Genomic DNA, 18155 nt, shown 5'->3' on the forward strand with positions numbered 1-18155 from the left:
AATGGTTGAGCCATTCTTGTGACTACCGGGTTGTACTTCCAATAAGGCCTAAAATATTTTGAATAAATTATTCTTTTTTAATTCGTTCAGAATACTCTTTACTCAAGCTGAATATGACCAAATAAAATAGGAAAGAATTTTGATAAAGAGGCATCGCTAAATCTGTTTCTCAATTAGTAAGTAACAGTTTATATTTACTTACGATTCGTACATGCGACCATATTCTAAAGGCCCAAGTTGTCTTCTGTGGTTCATGAAATATACCTGAAAAACTTTCTGGATTTATTGATTTATTGACTACATACATTGTTTGTTTTGCGTATACCAAAAGTTCATTAAGCATTCAAATACCGATAAGCATGCTTTAAAGATTGATTGTAATATTGAATGGATTAAACATGTCAATGTTTAGCATGCAACCCTGACTTATCAATATTTTACCATGCAATAAAACTCAACTTCGGTCTTTTAGACATCGCACTGTGTTCACTTAATATAATTATACGAGATTTATTTTTTCTAAGTTGTTGCTCTGTCCATTATTTGTAGGATTACACGATTTATACGATATATACACGATTGCGAAAATTTGGTTACGTATTTGGTGAATTTTTTGTGACGTAGATGTATGTGATCAGGTTAATTTATGTGCGGCAAAATATCGATATTGTTGGCAAAATGCATAACAAAACATACTACCCTTGTCGCGATGGTCGCATACAACATGCACCCACCATATTAATAAAAAGATTTGAAGTTAAGAAAATTTTTATACTTTATTTCCGTTTCCATTGTACATTCTAGAATCTTCTATATTGTTGTTTATATTTCCGCTATGAGCATAGTGATAAGTATACCAATACGGAATGATTTTTCTCATCGTTTCAGAATGCTGCTCCAAGGCTTTGATGACCAGTTCTGATCTTTGAATCGAGATAACTCGATTATATCCTGGATTTAATAAAATAAAATATACTTATTCCATTCTGATAAAAATAAAACACTTGAAAAAATAAAATTCATTGATTTATAAAAAATGGTAAACAGCTATGCAAAGATCATCATGGCGATATTCTTCAATAATAATCTAAAACAAGAGAGCTATGCCCCAATTTATGGACACGGATTACATAAATAAACGCATAAATAAAAGCCTTCTAGCAAAAAAATACAGCAATTGGTCTAGTAATTAATGGGAGGAAAATTGATTGTTTTTATAACGATAGAAGGAAGAACACCAACAAGAACATCAACAGCATAACAACAATACGATCCTTATGTCAATTCCGTGTCCGACAATGAAAAAAATAAAAATAGTAATTCAAAACGGAAAATTCCAGCAAAAGAAATATACCATTTTTTTTTCTGAGAGGGTATCTTTCAGAAAACAACGATTTTAAGTTTCCGCCTGCTTGTTGCAAGAAATTGTTTGCTGTTCTGTAACGAAGATGTGCTCGACTTTCTATATTGTTAATTGGCGTTTCAGAAGAAACATGCCAAATCATGACGTCCTTTGCCTAAAATGTTGAACACTTTCATTACTTTCTTAAAATTAAATTCTGTGTTCATACTTACTTACTTAGTAATAGTTATTAAATAAAAGTATTTTAGAATTATAGACTTTCCTCACTTGGCAGTGTCAGAATGATAGCTTTATTGAATCTACACAATAATGTTTTTAATTTTAAGAAATTCAGTCTCGTTGATGAAGTCTATGTTCCAAACCTTTTATTAAGTTTTATAACAGTAAATAAAAGTTTCACGGAACTTACATTTAGTGCAAAATAGGCAGAATTTTTGTAGTCATCAAAGGTGCAGTTTTTTACTTCACCGAATACTCTTTTGTTTTCCCAGTTAAGTGAAACTGTAATAGAAATACGACCATATCAAAATTTTCAGACAAAGTGAAATTATATTATTTAATAAACAAACAAATTTCATACCCAAGGTAGAGTTTTTTTATCAAGACGAATACAAATAAATGTAATGTTTATGATTTATGTTCATTATCATTAATAAAAATGGATGCGACATATTTGTGATTTCATCATTCGTTTTGAAATTATGTTTAGTTTGTAAGGGCGTTCACGGATAATCAAAAATGCCCCTGCACGCCATGTTGTATTTTGTGCTACATTCCACATCGAGACATAATATTAGCATAAACGTTATTATGTGTTCATGTATGTGACAAATAATTTTCATGATTACCTTTAATACAAAAATCAGACCAAAAAAGTTCAAAACTTATTTTAATTGTGTGACAATATTTCGTCAATTTCTTATCCTGCTTCTGTAGCACTTCATGATCAAGAGACGCGCTTAAAAAAAAAAGATAACGAAAACTTACCTGATTTTTCCGTAGATAGATCAACTATGTTAATACCAAAATAGTCGACCCCTTCTAAAAATAACAACAACTAAATTCGGGAAAGAGTAGGATGAGACAATTTTTTTAACAAAATTTAATAATTTATTTATCCATAAAATAATAGATATTGAAAAAACTGCCTTGATAGTATTCAAAGCATTGAACTGATATATGATCTCTTTTCACAAACAGATTAGAAATTGCCGTTTATAAAATTAAGTTAATAGGAATAATTATATTTTATGATTCTACAAAATGTCCAGGAACACAATAGCATTGTTAAATTATTAACAAGCATCGGACAATTTGGTTGTAAAATATTACTATATTATTTCACTTTAGTTTTTACTAGCTAACTTTGAGCTATGCTGAATTTAAATTTGATGACTATGCTTATTCATTCCTACCATTAGGTATATAATTTGACCATCTATCTTTGACATCACATTTCTTTGTTATATCTGACTCATGGATACTGGCAACCAGAGTCCAACCACCACCGTCGGTTTCCATATCACAATATGCCTGTAAATTAAAGGTGAAAATAAATCGATTGCAGAAATTCAAATTTAAATGTTCAATAATGTAATATATAATGTTGAATCTTACTTCAATCTCTTTGAAATCTGACTCTGGCTTGATAAAATGGACCCCACTATTTGTGATTCCTTGTACAATCAGTTCTTTACAAGAAGATGCCTTTTTATTTTGCATGGTTGGCGCCGTAAGCTTCAAATAAAATATTTCTTATTAATATTTGTTTCTCTAATTCTTTTTAGTAAGTTGACCAACTTTTTTTTTCCAAATGTTTTGAATCTGTTTATTGAACTCAAAATGGACTACATAATGTTTCTCCGGTTCATGTAGCGGTTGCTACCGGAAAACCTGCATTTTTGTTTAACTGCTGATTCAATGACTACCGTATTTTACGGACCACAAGGCTAACCGGGTTATATGGCGACTGCGACTGTCAATATATTGCTTAGATTGGGATTTTATGCATACATCAGGCTCGTCGGGCTATAAGGCACAACTCAGTTTATTGTGTAGACATATCACTACTGGATCCATACATCAGGTACACCGGCTTATAAGGCGTACGATTGATTTTTGGGAGAAAAAAGTACACCATTTCGTAAAATAAGATATCCCAACGAAAATCTATTTATATATTCACTCAATAAATTCATCAATTTGAGTATATTTAATTTTCCTCATTTAATCGCTCATGAATTTTTGAACCACGCGAGATGACTTCATTGTACTCGTTACCTTGCCGAAAAGCAAGCAATATGTGACGTATTTGAACGTTTGACCAGGGTATCTAAATATTTTTATGAATACGTAAGCTGTGAGTAAATCTAAAACAAGCCAGGCGTTGAGATAAATTGATTTTAATGGTATCTAATTGTCGCTAGTTCTTTTGAACGGCGTTATCATTTGCACTTTTCGTACGCAATTTTGTATTTAGGTGACCTATAAGTAACAACAACAAAAAGTATGGAGGTGGTATAAATCAAATAAATATGATACGAATAAACAATATTGTAAAAACTGTAATCTTTATTTCATTGAAATTCCAGGTATTAAAACCTGCCAAAATTAAATACTCCAGATTTATATTATTCTACTACTGCCATACTGTAAACAGCCACCAAACTTTTGCATAAAGACGTAAACGAAGGATTTACGATTGTGGACCGGATCAGTGGTGTAACAAGGAAAACTGAAAAAGTTGCTAGTTACACATTTTCACATCGTTGTTTATATTCTTTTATTTTATTCGTCAGAGTGATGTGATCTTTAAGTCTGTAAACACTTTGATCCGTTCCGCCAATTTTTCCGAGCTGCCGACAAGTAGATATTTTGCGCGAAATGTACATCCTGCTGAACCTAGTTGCGAACATAGGCGAAGTAACGTTGAAGCTGGGGAATTTGGATTTTTTTGACCACGACAAAAAGTCTTGAAATTTGCGCCCGCTTTATGTTCACGTAAATATTAGAGCGATATCAATTGCACTAAAGATAAAACGAAAAATCATCATAAATTTTGTTTTAGGAGATTCTCGCCAGAGAATTTTTTTATCTCAACGATATTTTGGATAGTGTGATTTGCAATGTAACCAAAGTAAACGATACCGCGCGCAATTAAAAACACTATTTGACAGTGGTTTTAAAAGAACTCTACCCAAATTATCTATTTTATCCCCGAGAGTGATAGAATAAAATGAAATTTAAAAATTAGAGTTACTGGTTGTGGTCGTTCTATACTTTTCGTGACAAAATATGACCATCAACTGAGAACTTCATCTCTCTAACAAGAAGCAATTTCGACCGCAATGCCTTTTGGACGACGTGATTGATCTTTGTGCCGGATAATCGCACCATACAGAAATAGAACAACATAATCATGTAAAAATGTAGAGATATTTTATTTCAATTTGATGCCAATTCTCTCACAATAGTAACGTTACCGTTGTCTTGCTATATTTGTTTTTGTTAATGTTAACAATATGCGTGATAGTGACGGAAACCACTGGATTTATTCTTTAGTCATAAATCGAGCACAACAAAAATAGAAATACTTGTTTAATAAAATAATTCTAGACGAATGAAGTTTATTACATAAGTGGATTTTTTCAAATAATATTTCATCGTTAGAAGCGAAGTGTGGAGGGGGAGTGGACCACCTCCGCTGACCGCATGTAGTGTAAAATGGCAAATTATATGTCGTAAACTGCAAACATTCACCGTAAAAGTAATAGTTATTGCTTAAATAGTTTAACGTAAAATAAATGCATACAATTTTTGTCACTGGTTTGGATTTTATTGCGCACCAAAATTAATATCTGAATAGTCCACTTGATAACGCCAAATTGGATGTGTAAATTTAATATTGTTGTTATTATAAATATATTATAATAAATATATTTATAAATAAATATATTGTTATTATATTTGGGTTTTATATAACCTACGCAAAATTAATGTTTTTTTATCGTTGTGTGTTCATAAATAGTCATCACATTACAGATTCGAATTTTTGCCCATTCAAAACACATTTATAAATAAATATGAACACCAACCTTTTGGTATGATAAGCTTTGAAGTGTTGACGATGCAATAATTAAGATAACGGATAAGATTGTCAATGCAGCAAGAGCAAAGATCCACTTTTTCAGAGATTTTTGTGAACTGGTATCAGTTGATGATAACGGGTTGATGGGGATAGGCGTTGGTTGTGTCCTGCTGTATGTATTTCGATCCAATGGCTGCAAACTTCGAGGTGGTGGAAGATCACGCCCAGTATTGGATTTATTTATAGATGCCATTTTCAGGTATGGTCCAGTTTGACTGTCACGGCGAGAAATACTGACCACTGTAAATGTATGGATAAAAAAATAAAATCCAAATTTTTTGAAATCTATATCACACTTATGTCGTTTAATAAAATACAAATCACGGAAGAATTCTATATATATATATCAAATGTATCCATGCCGAGGTTTATTTTTAAAATTGTATATAATATGCCGTTATTTAAATTTTATTATATTTTTTCTATTCATAAATGTTTAGTTTATAAATGAATAAAATTAATTATTCGATTGTACTGGTAGTAGATGCTTTGAAATGTAAAATTAATAGTATATTTAAAATAGTATATTCAATGGTTTGAATAGCTCTTGCATCGTACTTTTTGATGTCGTTATGCTGGTATTAAGTTTTACATGACACCTTACCGTCTGATCTATTCTTATATCGCATGGCACATTCATAAGCGTTACCATCATCTTCGGATTGCCACATTTTTTTCACTTTATTAAAATGCTCGAATCATCAAATTCCCAAACACTGCCTTGAAAAAGAATTTTAATTTGACATTACATTATACTCTAGCTGTTAAACGTCAACTGAATATAGGATATGCTTGCACCAATGCTTTAAAACCTCTTTTGACCCTAAAAAGCAAAACAAATGTGGTTGAAAAAACGTGTGGAAACGTTATGTATACATGTCTCATTTTGATACGCACGTTGACTCAATATAAAACAGATTAGACAACCCCGATTGGAACAACACAAATTATGAATACTCAAAATTCATAACATAACCAAGGTGATGATGCATCCTCTTACAAACAAAATATTTGCAATTCCAGCTTTCATTAGGAATATCGATCTTTTAATTTTAAAAATAATGTTATTTGCCATAAAACGGTTGATTTTTTCTTTATAACATGGACACCGTCATCGTAATAGTGTTTAAGCCAGTTATTAAGACTTACTTATTAAGACTCCGGTATCAAGATGTAAGCTTTTGTTACATATCATTGATTTCAAGAATAAAATTACCTGTTCTCTAATTTTCCTTCAATATTTTATCATATTTTCAATCATTCTGTGCTATGGGCAAAACAGGTCGTCATCATATTGTCATGCCCGATGAATCACATTGGGAAATGATGATGTGTTGACTTAGATGGGTCAAGACGAGTTCAAGTTCGAGTTCAGAGGGCATTGTTGAATTTATTTTTTATTAGGGTATTGTTCTAAATTTACTGTATGGTGCATTTTAACAGTTGGCAATCTTTACCCATTTATACCCGAGTTTAACTTTGCATTTCATTGTTATGTAGCGTCTGCACAAATGATATTGCACAAAATAGGGAGGCTATCCTTATACTCATCAATTTGCTTTGTTATTACTGTATATTACATTCTACACAAACAAAGTACTCGTTTTTCTATATTTTTGTGACGAATGTTTATTTATTGTATTTTATCCAGGCTATATAGGCTAAGTATATTATATAAATGTATGTAAAAACTGTTCCAATAACTTAATATCAATAAAAAACAAATTTGTGAAGTCAGAGTGTAATCTTCACCTAAATTTCAAAAGCAGTGACAGGAAACACTGACCTATAACTAAATTTGAATTGTACTACACATTCGGTGTGAAACTGGTTACAAAGAAGTGGCGGACAAATTTTATATGAAACTTTTATCATGTTGTGAAATCGCCTAAAGTACCATCGAGCTTGCCAATAAACGAACTTTTCATTTGCTAAAACAAAATTCGCCAATCAACACACAATATGAATTTTTTTATCTTCATTTATTTTGGAACGTTTTGACGAATATATGATTTTCGACTAGTGCGTAGATCTTGTTGTCAGGATGAAAAGATCGGAAACAATCGAAACGATTACTGAGGTTACTAATTACTAATAATTGCTAATAATTACTAAAAATATGAAACGTGAACGGCCCATATAAATATATATCAAATCAAACCCGCTATAGCAAGAAAATACCTATCAAATCAATAGGACAATAAGCCAGTCCATTATTCTTCATCACTCAATTTTATCACTTTCATCTGTATATATATATATATCCAGTTCTTGTATTCAAAAATTCTAAGATCGAGTTAGCCTTTGTACTAAACTCACTAATTATACAATATGTTCCCCAATTTCAGGAAATGTATGATGGGCATTACATAAATCTAATATATAACTTTCGAAACACTAAATATAACGTTAGTCGTCATCTGCAATGCGCTCTACCTACCAGTCTAAAATCCAAAACCTAACTACGACATTCCATGAACAGCCTGTCTCAAACCTTATAATTTCCATCAGTGTGTATATACCATAATTAATATTACCATTATTACCGAACTATATTATCGAATTATTGACTAATTTCATCGACAATAAGTAAAAAAGAGTTTTTTGACTTGAAAAATGTATTCGGGAGTGGTAGTCGTGAATCACAATTTTGATATGATAGCATTATTCAAAAGAAAAAACCCTAAAAAATGTATAACCCCTTGATATGCGAATTTTTGGCAAGTGAAAAATTCATGTATTGGCAAGCTTGAGAATACTTTAAAACAGAAAAAAGAAGAGGTATTCAAATTTATTCTACTATGTCCTAAAAACTAACTTTACAATTGAATTTTTTAGAGCAGTGTTTCTTTTGACATAATATGAAGTGCAGAATATTTTTGAATGACTCTCTAAATATCTAAAATATTGATTTGAAGAATATTTTAATTTTTAAACTATGAACTATCATTATTTTATAATAATCTGATGTCAAATAATTTTATTTACTCTAGGTATATGAGTAAGTAAGTATACAAACCTCAAAACTAGTTACCTCAATAACAATAGTGAATTAATAGAATTTTATTTCAAATTACTCTACTTCAAAATTTATGTTAAGATAACTTTTCCAATTAACACTGATATATAATCTCACGTATTTAATAAAGAATAGGTTGCGGATGTAATATGCATTATTATAATTGCAATAGACGGGTAATAACAGCGGTTCTTATTTCAAAATAATTTTGTTGGAATATAATGTGTACAATATGTCGATACCACATAACCTTAAAGCATATGTATGATTGACATATCCCAACCTACGACAAATTTTAAACGCCACCTTTATCAAAAAGAATTCTATAATCTATTCTCAGTCAGAAATTTACACTACGGTTGAACGGTATTGACCCATCCATGTCAACACATTACTTTCGTTCCTCTATATTTGCTATATGATTCATGGATCATGACCGTGTGACGACCGTGTTTGTCCGCACGTGAGAAGGAATAAAATTATTGTGAAAATGAAGTGCAAGTATGTTTTATACCACGGGTGTGCTACATGTATTACTGGGGGCCCCAGATACACAGTACATTGATTACGTCATAGGCGAAGATAATAAATAGAATTTAGATATAGGCTTCAAAACGCCAAAAGATTAAAATTACTGGCACAAACTAGATGAAACTAAATTCAAAAATCATTTTTCGGGACGCAAACCATTCAAAATTGGCATTTCTCCACGGGTCGCACAATTTTTTCTTGTGGCACCGCATTGGGCCCGCGGGTCTCAGGAAGAAATACGGAAAAATATTTACATTATATACCTTGGTTTTTCATTTATCTGACATGGGTTAACTTCTTTGGGTGTACATAAAAATTGAATTGAGCATTTAGTATATTTGTTTATATTACCTATATTTATATTTGGCGCTGCCTTTCTCATCAGGATTATATTGAATGCGAGTGAAAAATTGTGATCTAAATACACGATGTTTTCATTTCTATTTATTTTTAGGTCACACGTGGCTAAAACAATTTTGCAACACTATTTACATTCAGTTGACAGTCAACGGAAAGAGTTAGCTGTCGTTCTCAATTTCTTGAAACCAAAAGAAATTTGGGTTGGTTTTAAAATTGTTTACGATTCAAGCTTTTTGGATACGATAAAAAAATGTGGCAATCCGGTGATGATGCTAACGCTTATGAATGTGACATGCGGTATAACGATAGATCCGAAAGTAAGGTACTATATAGAATTTAATAAATAAATAGTAACATGAGATAAAAAAAAAACGCTGCAAAGCTTTAAAAAAAGTTTTAAACCAATTTTACACTCCTACGGATGTTGTGGTAGAACAATTGAATATGTAAGTAATTATATTTATTGATAACCAAGATACATTGCAAACAATAAGAAAATGTATCAAAATTTAAATAACGCAACTTATAAAGTGTTGTTATAGTTGAGAAATTTTTAGCGAATTTTTCCGTGATTTACAATTTAATGAACGAAATGAGTCTGACGTAAAATTTCAAACATTATTTTTCATACTTTTTCAGTGGCCAGTATTTCTCGTCATGAAAGTGAAACTGGACCGTATGTTAAAATGTCATCAACAAAGCAATTTAATACTAGACGTCATTTTTCACCACCTCTGCCTTTGCAGCCATTGGATAAGAATACATTCAGCCGATCACAACCATCCCCTATCCCTGTCAACTCGTCCTCATCAACTAATATCATTTGGCAAAAATCATTGAAAAAGTGGATCTTTGTTCTTGCAGCATTGTCATCTATATCCGTTGTCTTAATTATTGGATCGTCAACCCCTCAATGGCTATTGTATCACCAGGTTGGTGTTTATATTTAAATGAGTGTTACAAATGACATATTTATTTATTTAAAAATATTGATACTATATTTGAGAATATCTTCATCCTCACTAATACCGATTTCATTATCTGTGTGAATATTTAGGTTTTCTTTCGTAAATGAACTAAATGCAATTTAAAATATATATAATTTTTTACATATAGTCAAATATATAATCTCATATCGTCCCGCAAGTTACGACATTCGGGCTCTTGCATTGATTCAGAAAAGGCTGCCACCATATATTTTTTGCCGAGTCGAGTCACATTTTTTTTGACTGAATTTCACAACGCCGAAGGTTCAAGATGTTTTCATTAATTTTAAACTTATTTTAATTTCCAGTAAGAATATTGACAGCTATTGATATTCCTATATCGATCTTTTCCCAATTTTTTTTTTGAATCTGTCTGTACTTTTGTATTGGTATAACACATTTACGTATTGCATTGTTTCACCTACCAATGTTAACAAAATTATTAGGTATTTCGTTTTTCATTGTTTCATATGATTCATTTAATGATGAAAATTTTTTATAATTTATTGTCATGAAATTGCAATCATTAAATTATAAAAATGCGAGAGGTAATATTTCAAAAACGAATTTCAATTAAAAGCAATAAGGTCACTAATGACCCGGCGTGTCCTTTGTTTCGTTTTGTACGTCATTATAAAAACATTCATTGAAACTCGCTGACAAACGCTGTCACGCCATACACCATGTCAAAGGTTTAACAATAGCATGCTTTGTTATTTTATTTGGATCGGATACTGCAGGAAATGAATTCAATTTAACCTTTCTTAATGAGACAGAAAAATGAAGAAGTTCATGACCAAAAAGGGCATTTTATATAACTCAACCCGTGAATATTATCAATAATGCTAAATGAAGTGATTTCTGAATAATAACTTCATCTATCCTTACAAAAAATAAGTAATTTCTTTGTATAAAAATTTTGGGATGTGAATTAAAATTAAATTCAATATATTCAAAATGACAAAAATAAATTTTGATTTGAATATTCTAATATACAGCTTACAACAACAAGTGTACAAAGATCTGAAGCGACATCTTGTAAAGAATTGTTTGAGCAAGGAATCATGACGAGTGGAAGTATCACATCAAACCAGAGCTTAAATTTGAGAATATCGAGGTATCTTGTAATATTCACAAGTCTATTCAGGTTTTAAATAATTTATATCTGTTTAATTATAACATAATTCCAATTATTGTAATATTCCATAGGCATATTGTGACATGGAAACAGGCGGGGGAGGATGGACTCTAGTTGCCAGTGTTCATGAATCAGATATTTCACAGAAACGTGACCACAAAGATCGATTGGCAAACTACGAGTCAAGTGGTGAGAGTTAGTTTCGTGTTTTTTAGATATTGAATTCAAGCTTAATCGATACACATGTAAAATAGCAAACAGTAAACATTTACACTGGGCAAATACAATGAAATACTTAAAACTCAATTTTTCTCTAAGCAAAATATTAGGACTAGTTTTTCAAGTATTAGTAACATTATAAACATTTAGTGTGAAGCAACATGTAAAGATTACCTCATGGAGAATTTTGTAATATACAATGTGGGAATTTCATCTTAAAACGTTCAATTTCAATGACTGAAATTTTGAAAACGATTGTAAAGAGGTGCACATAAATAAGAATTTCATATAAAAATATGTTACTTGATTAAAAATGCCGAGTCTATAGAACCACATTTATTAGCATCAATGAATCTTTTTTATTGTAGACATTTAGTTGTTGCAATTATATTTTGAAAAATAAAATTATGTTTAACAAAAGCAAACAATAATTGGGAAAACAAACAAATATTCGGAAATATTGAAAATTGTACAAGTGATGACTACAAGAATCCCGCATATTATGCGCTGAATGTGAGCAAATTTAAATTAATTTGCATGATGTACTGTGCAGGAATATTTGTACTTAAAATTTTTATTTAAAATGATTATTGGATAATATTTGTATTGTATTGTTTTCAAAAAATAAACAAAGTTGAGCATTCATATCTCTACTCCATTATATGCGTCAGTACATTTGTATTTCAGAATATGAACTTTTTATCAACTTTCGTGCTTCATGTTCCTCTCAATGTTTTTTGTTTTCATGTTTTCATCAATTAAAGGCCAGGGATATCATGGTATGGCATGTTACTTCCAACACCCAAATCGCTTTATTGAAAGATCGCGCACATCTTCGTTACAGAACGAAAAAACATTTTTTACAAAAAGTTGGTGGAAATCTACAATCTCTGTATTCTGAAAGATATCCTCTTGTAATAGAACTTGGTATGGCATATAGAATTTTGTGATATTTGTTGATTTAATTGTCTCAACATTTAAAAAAGTGTTATTCAAAATTTGAAAAAAAATTGAAACAATTTTATGATGATATAAATAGATTGACCATTGGTATGTAAACTTGCCAAATCAAACAGTATTACTTTATCATAAACAGAAAAAGGTAAACTTATTACCATGGAAAGATCACGATCTGTCGTACAAGCATTGGAAAAAAATTCTGCAGCGATTCGAGCAATTATTCCGAACTGGTATACCTATTCATATAATCATAGTGGAAGTATTAACAACAATATAGAAGACAGCTTAATGTACAAGTCGGATGGAAATTTTGTGAGGAGATATTTGTTATTATCCAGAAAATATTTATAACAAATATGCAAAAAACATATTGAATTCAACACCATGAAAACGAGATAACCAAGAATAAACATGTGAACAAAAACATTTTTTGAAATGCACGTCATTTTAGTACGAGCTCGGGCAATTCAAGTAAATCACTTTATTGTGTATTTTGTAATTCTAAATTTGGGTCTCATGGTATTTAACTTTCCACGCAAAAATCATTTAAAAAGTGAATATTATTTATTTATTTTATATACAGTATATCTACTCTAATAATTACATTACATAACATTTACGCAGATCACATTCAGAAACTCTAGATCGGGCTCGATCGGTATGGAATACGAACGCATGTATATCTCGTAAGTAAAGTTGTAACAGCCACTGCTAATCCAATAGCTCCAATTTAATAGATTTGCTAGAAATAAAAACGTCCTAAGGTTTTTATGGTTTCACTTATTTAAAATTAATATAAACTGTAATTTTAAGTAAGAAATATGACGCAATTTTATATATTTAACTCTTCTGTTTAAAATTGTAAAGACGAAATAAAGTCAGAAAAATTTATATTTTCAATAAAAATCAGGCCTAACTGGAAATACAACGCGGTAGTCACAACAATGGCTCAACCCTTTCTAATTATAACTGCAATAGCAAACGAAAACAAGCATAGTGAATATTTTCATACCGAAGTACGTAATTACATTAAAAAACATAGTTAATACCAAATGTTTTACTACATGTTTTACATGGATATTTTCTGCGAAGACATTGATTTCTGTAGAAAAATATTATATAGTCGGCCTAATAAGTACAATATTATTTTCGTGCTTACAGCTTTAAATAGTCAAAGAAATAGTTCAGTCAGTCAAAACAAAAATAGAAAGGCAATCCGTGAAACATTGCAACGACTATTATTAATATATTTATTTTGTTTTGAAACAGGTATTCTCAAATCGACGTAGTGATGACCTTCGCGATCTTCTAGAAAACAGCATTTAAAGAGGAAATTTTCTTCTTCATTATAAGGCTGTGCATTCGTATAATCCATCATCCATCACCATCTGCGAATTACATTTCATTATAACGAACACAATTGTGAGTAAGACTTGACCAATATTTTAAACATTCAAGGTTAGAATTGTGAAAATGAATTTGATAATTTAATTTGAAATTCAAATTGATATAGAATGCTTGTGATTACAAATATTTTAATTCTACCTTCCATTATATCTTTCACATTACAGGACAAGAATTTCGAGTTTTAATAACTTTTGTTTATAAATTCGATGTTTACAAAATAGTAAAACGTTACCAACTGTATCAACTCCCAATTTTTAACACGGCATAGAATACCCGATAGTAAAAAGTTAAAATATAGTTATCTAGTTTATGGACAGTTTTTTAAACACAGTGTGAACCTATTGATATTTTAAAAATGCTTCATTTAGTTCTGTACATTTCTTTTTCCCCATCGCAATACCATATAACTACAGATATATATATATCACGTTGAATCGTTAAATAGATATTTGAATATCTCTAAACAAAAGGACTAATTGTGTCTAATTGAGTATATACCATTTAGTTTTGTCACACTTTTGTTTTTCCAGTATAATGTATTTTGCTTTAGAAAGACAATCTACCTATTCATTACAATTTGAAATGATTAATCTGATATCTTTATTATATTTAATTAAACGTTTGTAAATTTAATCTTTGTGATTTCTTTAATTGATTTAATGAAAATTAACAAAAGTAAGGTAAATATACTTTTTCTAGAACTGGAGATCAACAGTTCCAAAATCATTTTATCGGACGCACTCGAGTGGGTCTGGCAGTAATATTTATAATCGCGTTCGAGTAGATGGAGCTCCCAGTAATATCTTAATGGGATACATGCTTTTGACAAGGTAAGTCACTAATTAACCAAAAAGAACTATGAAAATAATATTTATTTATTTGAAAAATTTGGTTGATTATTATCTAAAAGATCTTTGAATTATTTTTAGTCATCTCGGAAATAACATTACAATATATCAACTTGACGAAGTAGCAAACATAATTTTACAGACTGCATCCAGTCTTAAAGACATTTTTAACGGTAAGTAAAGTCGCGTTTGCTTCTAACATAAAATGAGGAGTTACCAATTCTTCATTTTAAATGAAATTTTTTTTAAATATTCCCTGTAACTAAAATAAGTATTTTATCGAGAGTGTGCGACCTTTGTTGTCGGTGGGTGGTATAGCCATTATTAGACATCTAGCTGAACCACGAAAAAATACGGAATGCGGCTATTGATTAGCCCATGTTTGAGTTTAAATTATTCATGCTTGATCCGGGTGTTCTTAATTACGGTGACGTCATCATATTTTTATTTATAATTATGTATAATTATGTATATGTATAATTTTCATTTTGCAACAAGGTCAATTTTATTTGTATGAGTATTTTAAAGCTTAAAAATAAACAAAGAATCTGTTGTTAGTTGAAAACGAAGTATTTTGAACGCGCGAGCAACGTTCTCCGGCTTATAATAAACAAACAAAGATACCAGACAGCACGCGATCAAATGCTCTTCGATAAAACGAATATCACTTCACTTACACACTTACACTTCACAACACAAAGTAATAAAGGCATCGGGCAAAACTGTAAAAGATTCACCACAGCAACAAGAGCAAAAAATATTATGTAATTTCACTTCTTTTTAAAATTAAACTGTTGGAGAAAAATATTAAGCTTGATGGGTTAAAGTCTGATTTTGTTGACAAGGGCCACATCAACGGTTTTGACGGGTGACTCGCGGTCTGTTGCAAGACAGTGATTGAAGGATAAAATCATTATAAATTATAATATTATTTTCATACGTGTAGCAAGCAATCAAAAACTAGGACACTTTGAGTAAATTACATTATTCCTATCAATTTAGAAAATTCAGAAAGTTGCGGATTAGGGACACCAGTCATCTTAGACAAAGGAAATAAGAGTGAAATACTTCAAATGATACCACCAAACTACAGAACCTCAGTTGAACCAGGATATCTGCAATTCCGAGCTTACAATTATACAGGTTATCCAAACGCATTGTGTCCAGGAATCAAGTATCATTTTTACATAAATTAAATTTGCATATTTTTATTGTAAATTGATATCCAGAATTTTATTGAATATTTCTATCATCTAAAACTTGCATAGCATTATTGCTTAAATTTCTTGTTTCTTGTCTTCTTGTTAAATAGTTTTCATTTACCACATTCGTAAAAATACCAAATTGAAAATTTATATTTTGCTATTTTGAAAAATCCAGACCCTCTTACTCATTAAATTCATAGAAGAACTTTAAAAGTTTTATTTATAATATTTTTAACTTTTAATGATGCCTAACATTTTGGATTACTGGATTTTTTACTTTCGCCAACATATGATATAGTTGATATTACTTCAAAACAATTCAATCATACCTAACTTATTCTATTTAGAATGATTTCATACAATTCACGACAGGTTTGCTTTGGTGGAGTTTCCGACGACTCAAAAGAACATGGGACATGCGGTGACTTTGCTGGTATTAATTTATTAATCCTATATATAACACATCGAATCATTACAGATACTAATATAATGTCGAGGTGTGTGTACCAGGTTAGGGTTAGGCCATAATTTTATTCCGATTTTCTTTATTTTAGTTCTATTACGAGTTCGGGAACTGTCTATGTCAGTCAAGTAAATATACTCCTTACCCATACGTTTTATTCCTTTTGAACAACTTGATATAAAATAGGCGAACAAAATTATTTACCTCCTTATTGGCACACACACTTATGGAGAGCCCTAGAAAGTATGACACGCCTGTACTTTTCGCTTATTAAAAATATTTTGAGAATTAGCAAATCAGACATGGACTTTTGAACAGCTGAACATGGAAATTCAAATACTTTATTTCGAATTATTAAGCAGTGAATTTGACGCAAAGATATAGATTGCTTGAAGGAATTACATTCACTATATATAGTTTTACTATATATTACATAATAGTTTGAAACTGAAACAAATATTAAAACTATGTTATTTTTACATTTGTTAGGTTGGGCGGGAAAAAAGTATGACGTCATTTATCCGGACGTTGCAAGCGAAAATGCACACTCACAAAAAGACATTTCTTCTACAATCCTGATTTTCTATCGCTAAGATATGTGGACACTAATCAAGATTTTCTCAAGACAAAATTTAAAATGCTAGTAATGAAAATTTAACACCCTAATATCAACTTAGCAAGTTAGATGGATAAAAATAATTATATTAATATACATCGACTTATTAAAAAAAAACATTTATTCAATAACCTATTCAATACGGATTAGGCTCAACGAATTAAGATGTTGCCCTAAAATGTGCCCATCAAAAGATTTGAATTTATTTCATAAACTGTTTGCCAATGCTGGTCTGCAATAGACCTAAAGTCATTTAAAACCAATCCCAAGCGGACAAATTGAAAATGGCATACAGAAAACAAATTTAACATTAGCTTTTACGAGGACTGTGTTCACCAGAGCAGAAAGCCTCATTTATTGTTATGGACGTGGAGTGAATTTCGAATAACAAGGTCTATTAATCATGAGTAATGCTATTATTATTTTGTTAGAATATAATAAATACTACAAGTGTGCAATCAAATGAAAAATTTTGCACACACTATTCTAATTCAGTAAAATGTGAATATCTATTTCATATTTCAAGTCTCTATTTATTGGAATTTTGTTTTCGTTTGAATAAATATAAATTTAATCTTTTCACAGAATAAAATACAATATTACCGAATCTATCTCCAATAGCTTCAAAGTTAAGTAGTGTTAATGTCATGATTTTGAGGCAAAAATTCAATTTGTTTAAAATCTGAAACAACATTGTATTTTATTGCATAACATTTATAAACATAATTTTTTAATTTGTCCATTTCATCCTTTCATTCTTTTCATATAAATTTATATTATATTTATAATTTATATATATTCAGTACTGACATGAAACATTACTCAACGCTTTAAATTACGATTGTATCCTTTTACTCAAAATTAATGTTTGAAATGTCCAATCGTTAAATTCC

General features: G+C 30.3%; 1 protein-coding gene across 1 annotated transcript; it reads right to left on the reverse strand.

The window, feature by feature from the left end:
- Positions 1–769: 769 nt before the first annotated feature.
- On the reverse strand, positions 770–6273 carry LOC120335029 (intelectin-2-like). The gene is made up of 8 exons (XM_078115152.1): positions 6115–6273; positions 5458–5750; positions 2981–3100; positions 2779–2896; positions 2351–2404; positions 1773–1864; positions 1355–1517; positions 770–951 (listed from the first exon to the last, which is right to left on the reverse strand). Exons 1-8 carry the CDS (start codon positions 6179–6181, stop codon positions 770–772), a joined length of 1089 nt encoding a protein of 362 aa, XP_077971278.1. The 5' UTR covers positions 6182–6273.
- Positions 6274–18155: the final 11882 nt, after the last annotated feature.

Source organism: Styela clava, chromosome 1 (assembly GCF_964204865.1).
Source record: "Styela clava chromosome 1, kaStyClav1.hap1.2, whole genome shotgun sequence".
Classification (NCBI taxonomy): Eukaryota; Metazoa; Chordata; class Ascidiacea; order Stolidobranchia; family Styelidae; genus Styela; species Styela clava.

Excerpts from the sequence above, each read along its gene's own strand:
- LOC120335029 (XM_078115152.1), bottom strand. The coding sequence starts at position 6,181 with ATGTGGCAATCCGAAGATGATGGTAACGCTTATGAATGTGCCATGCGA. Across the intron at positions 3,101-5,457 it reads AAAGCTTATCATACCAAAAG|CTTACGGCGCCAACCATGCA; the intron begins GTTGGTGTTCAT and ends TTTTATTTGAAG. Across the intron at positions 2,405-2,778 it reads GTCAAATTATATACCTAATG|AAGGGGTCGACTATTTTGGT; the intron begins GTAGGAATGAAT and ends TGTTATTTTTAG.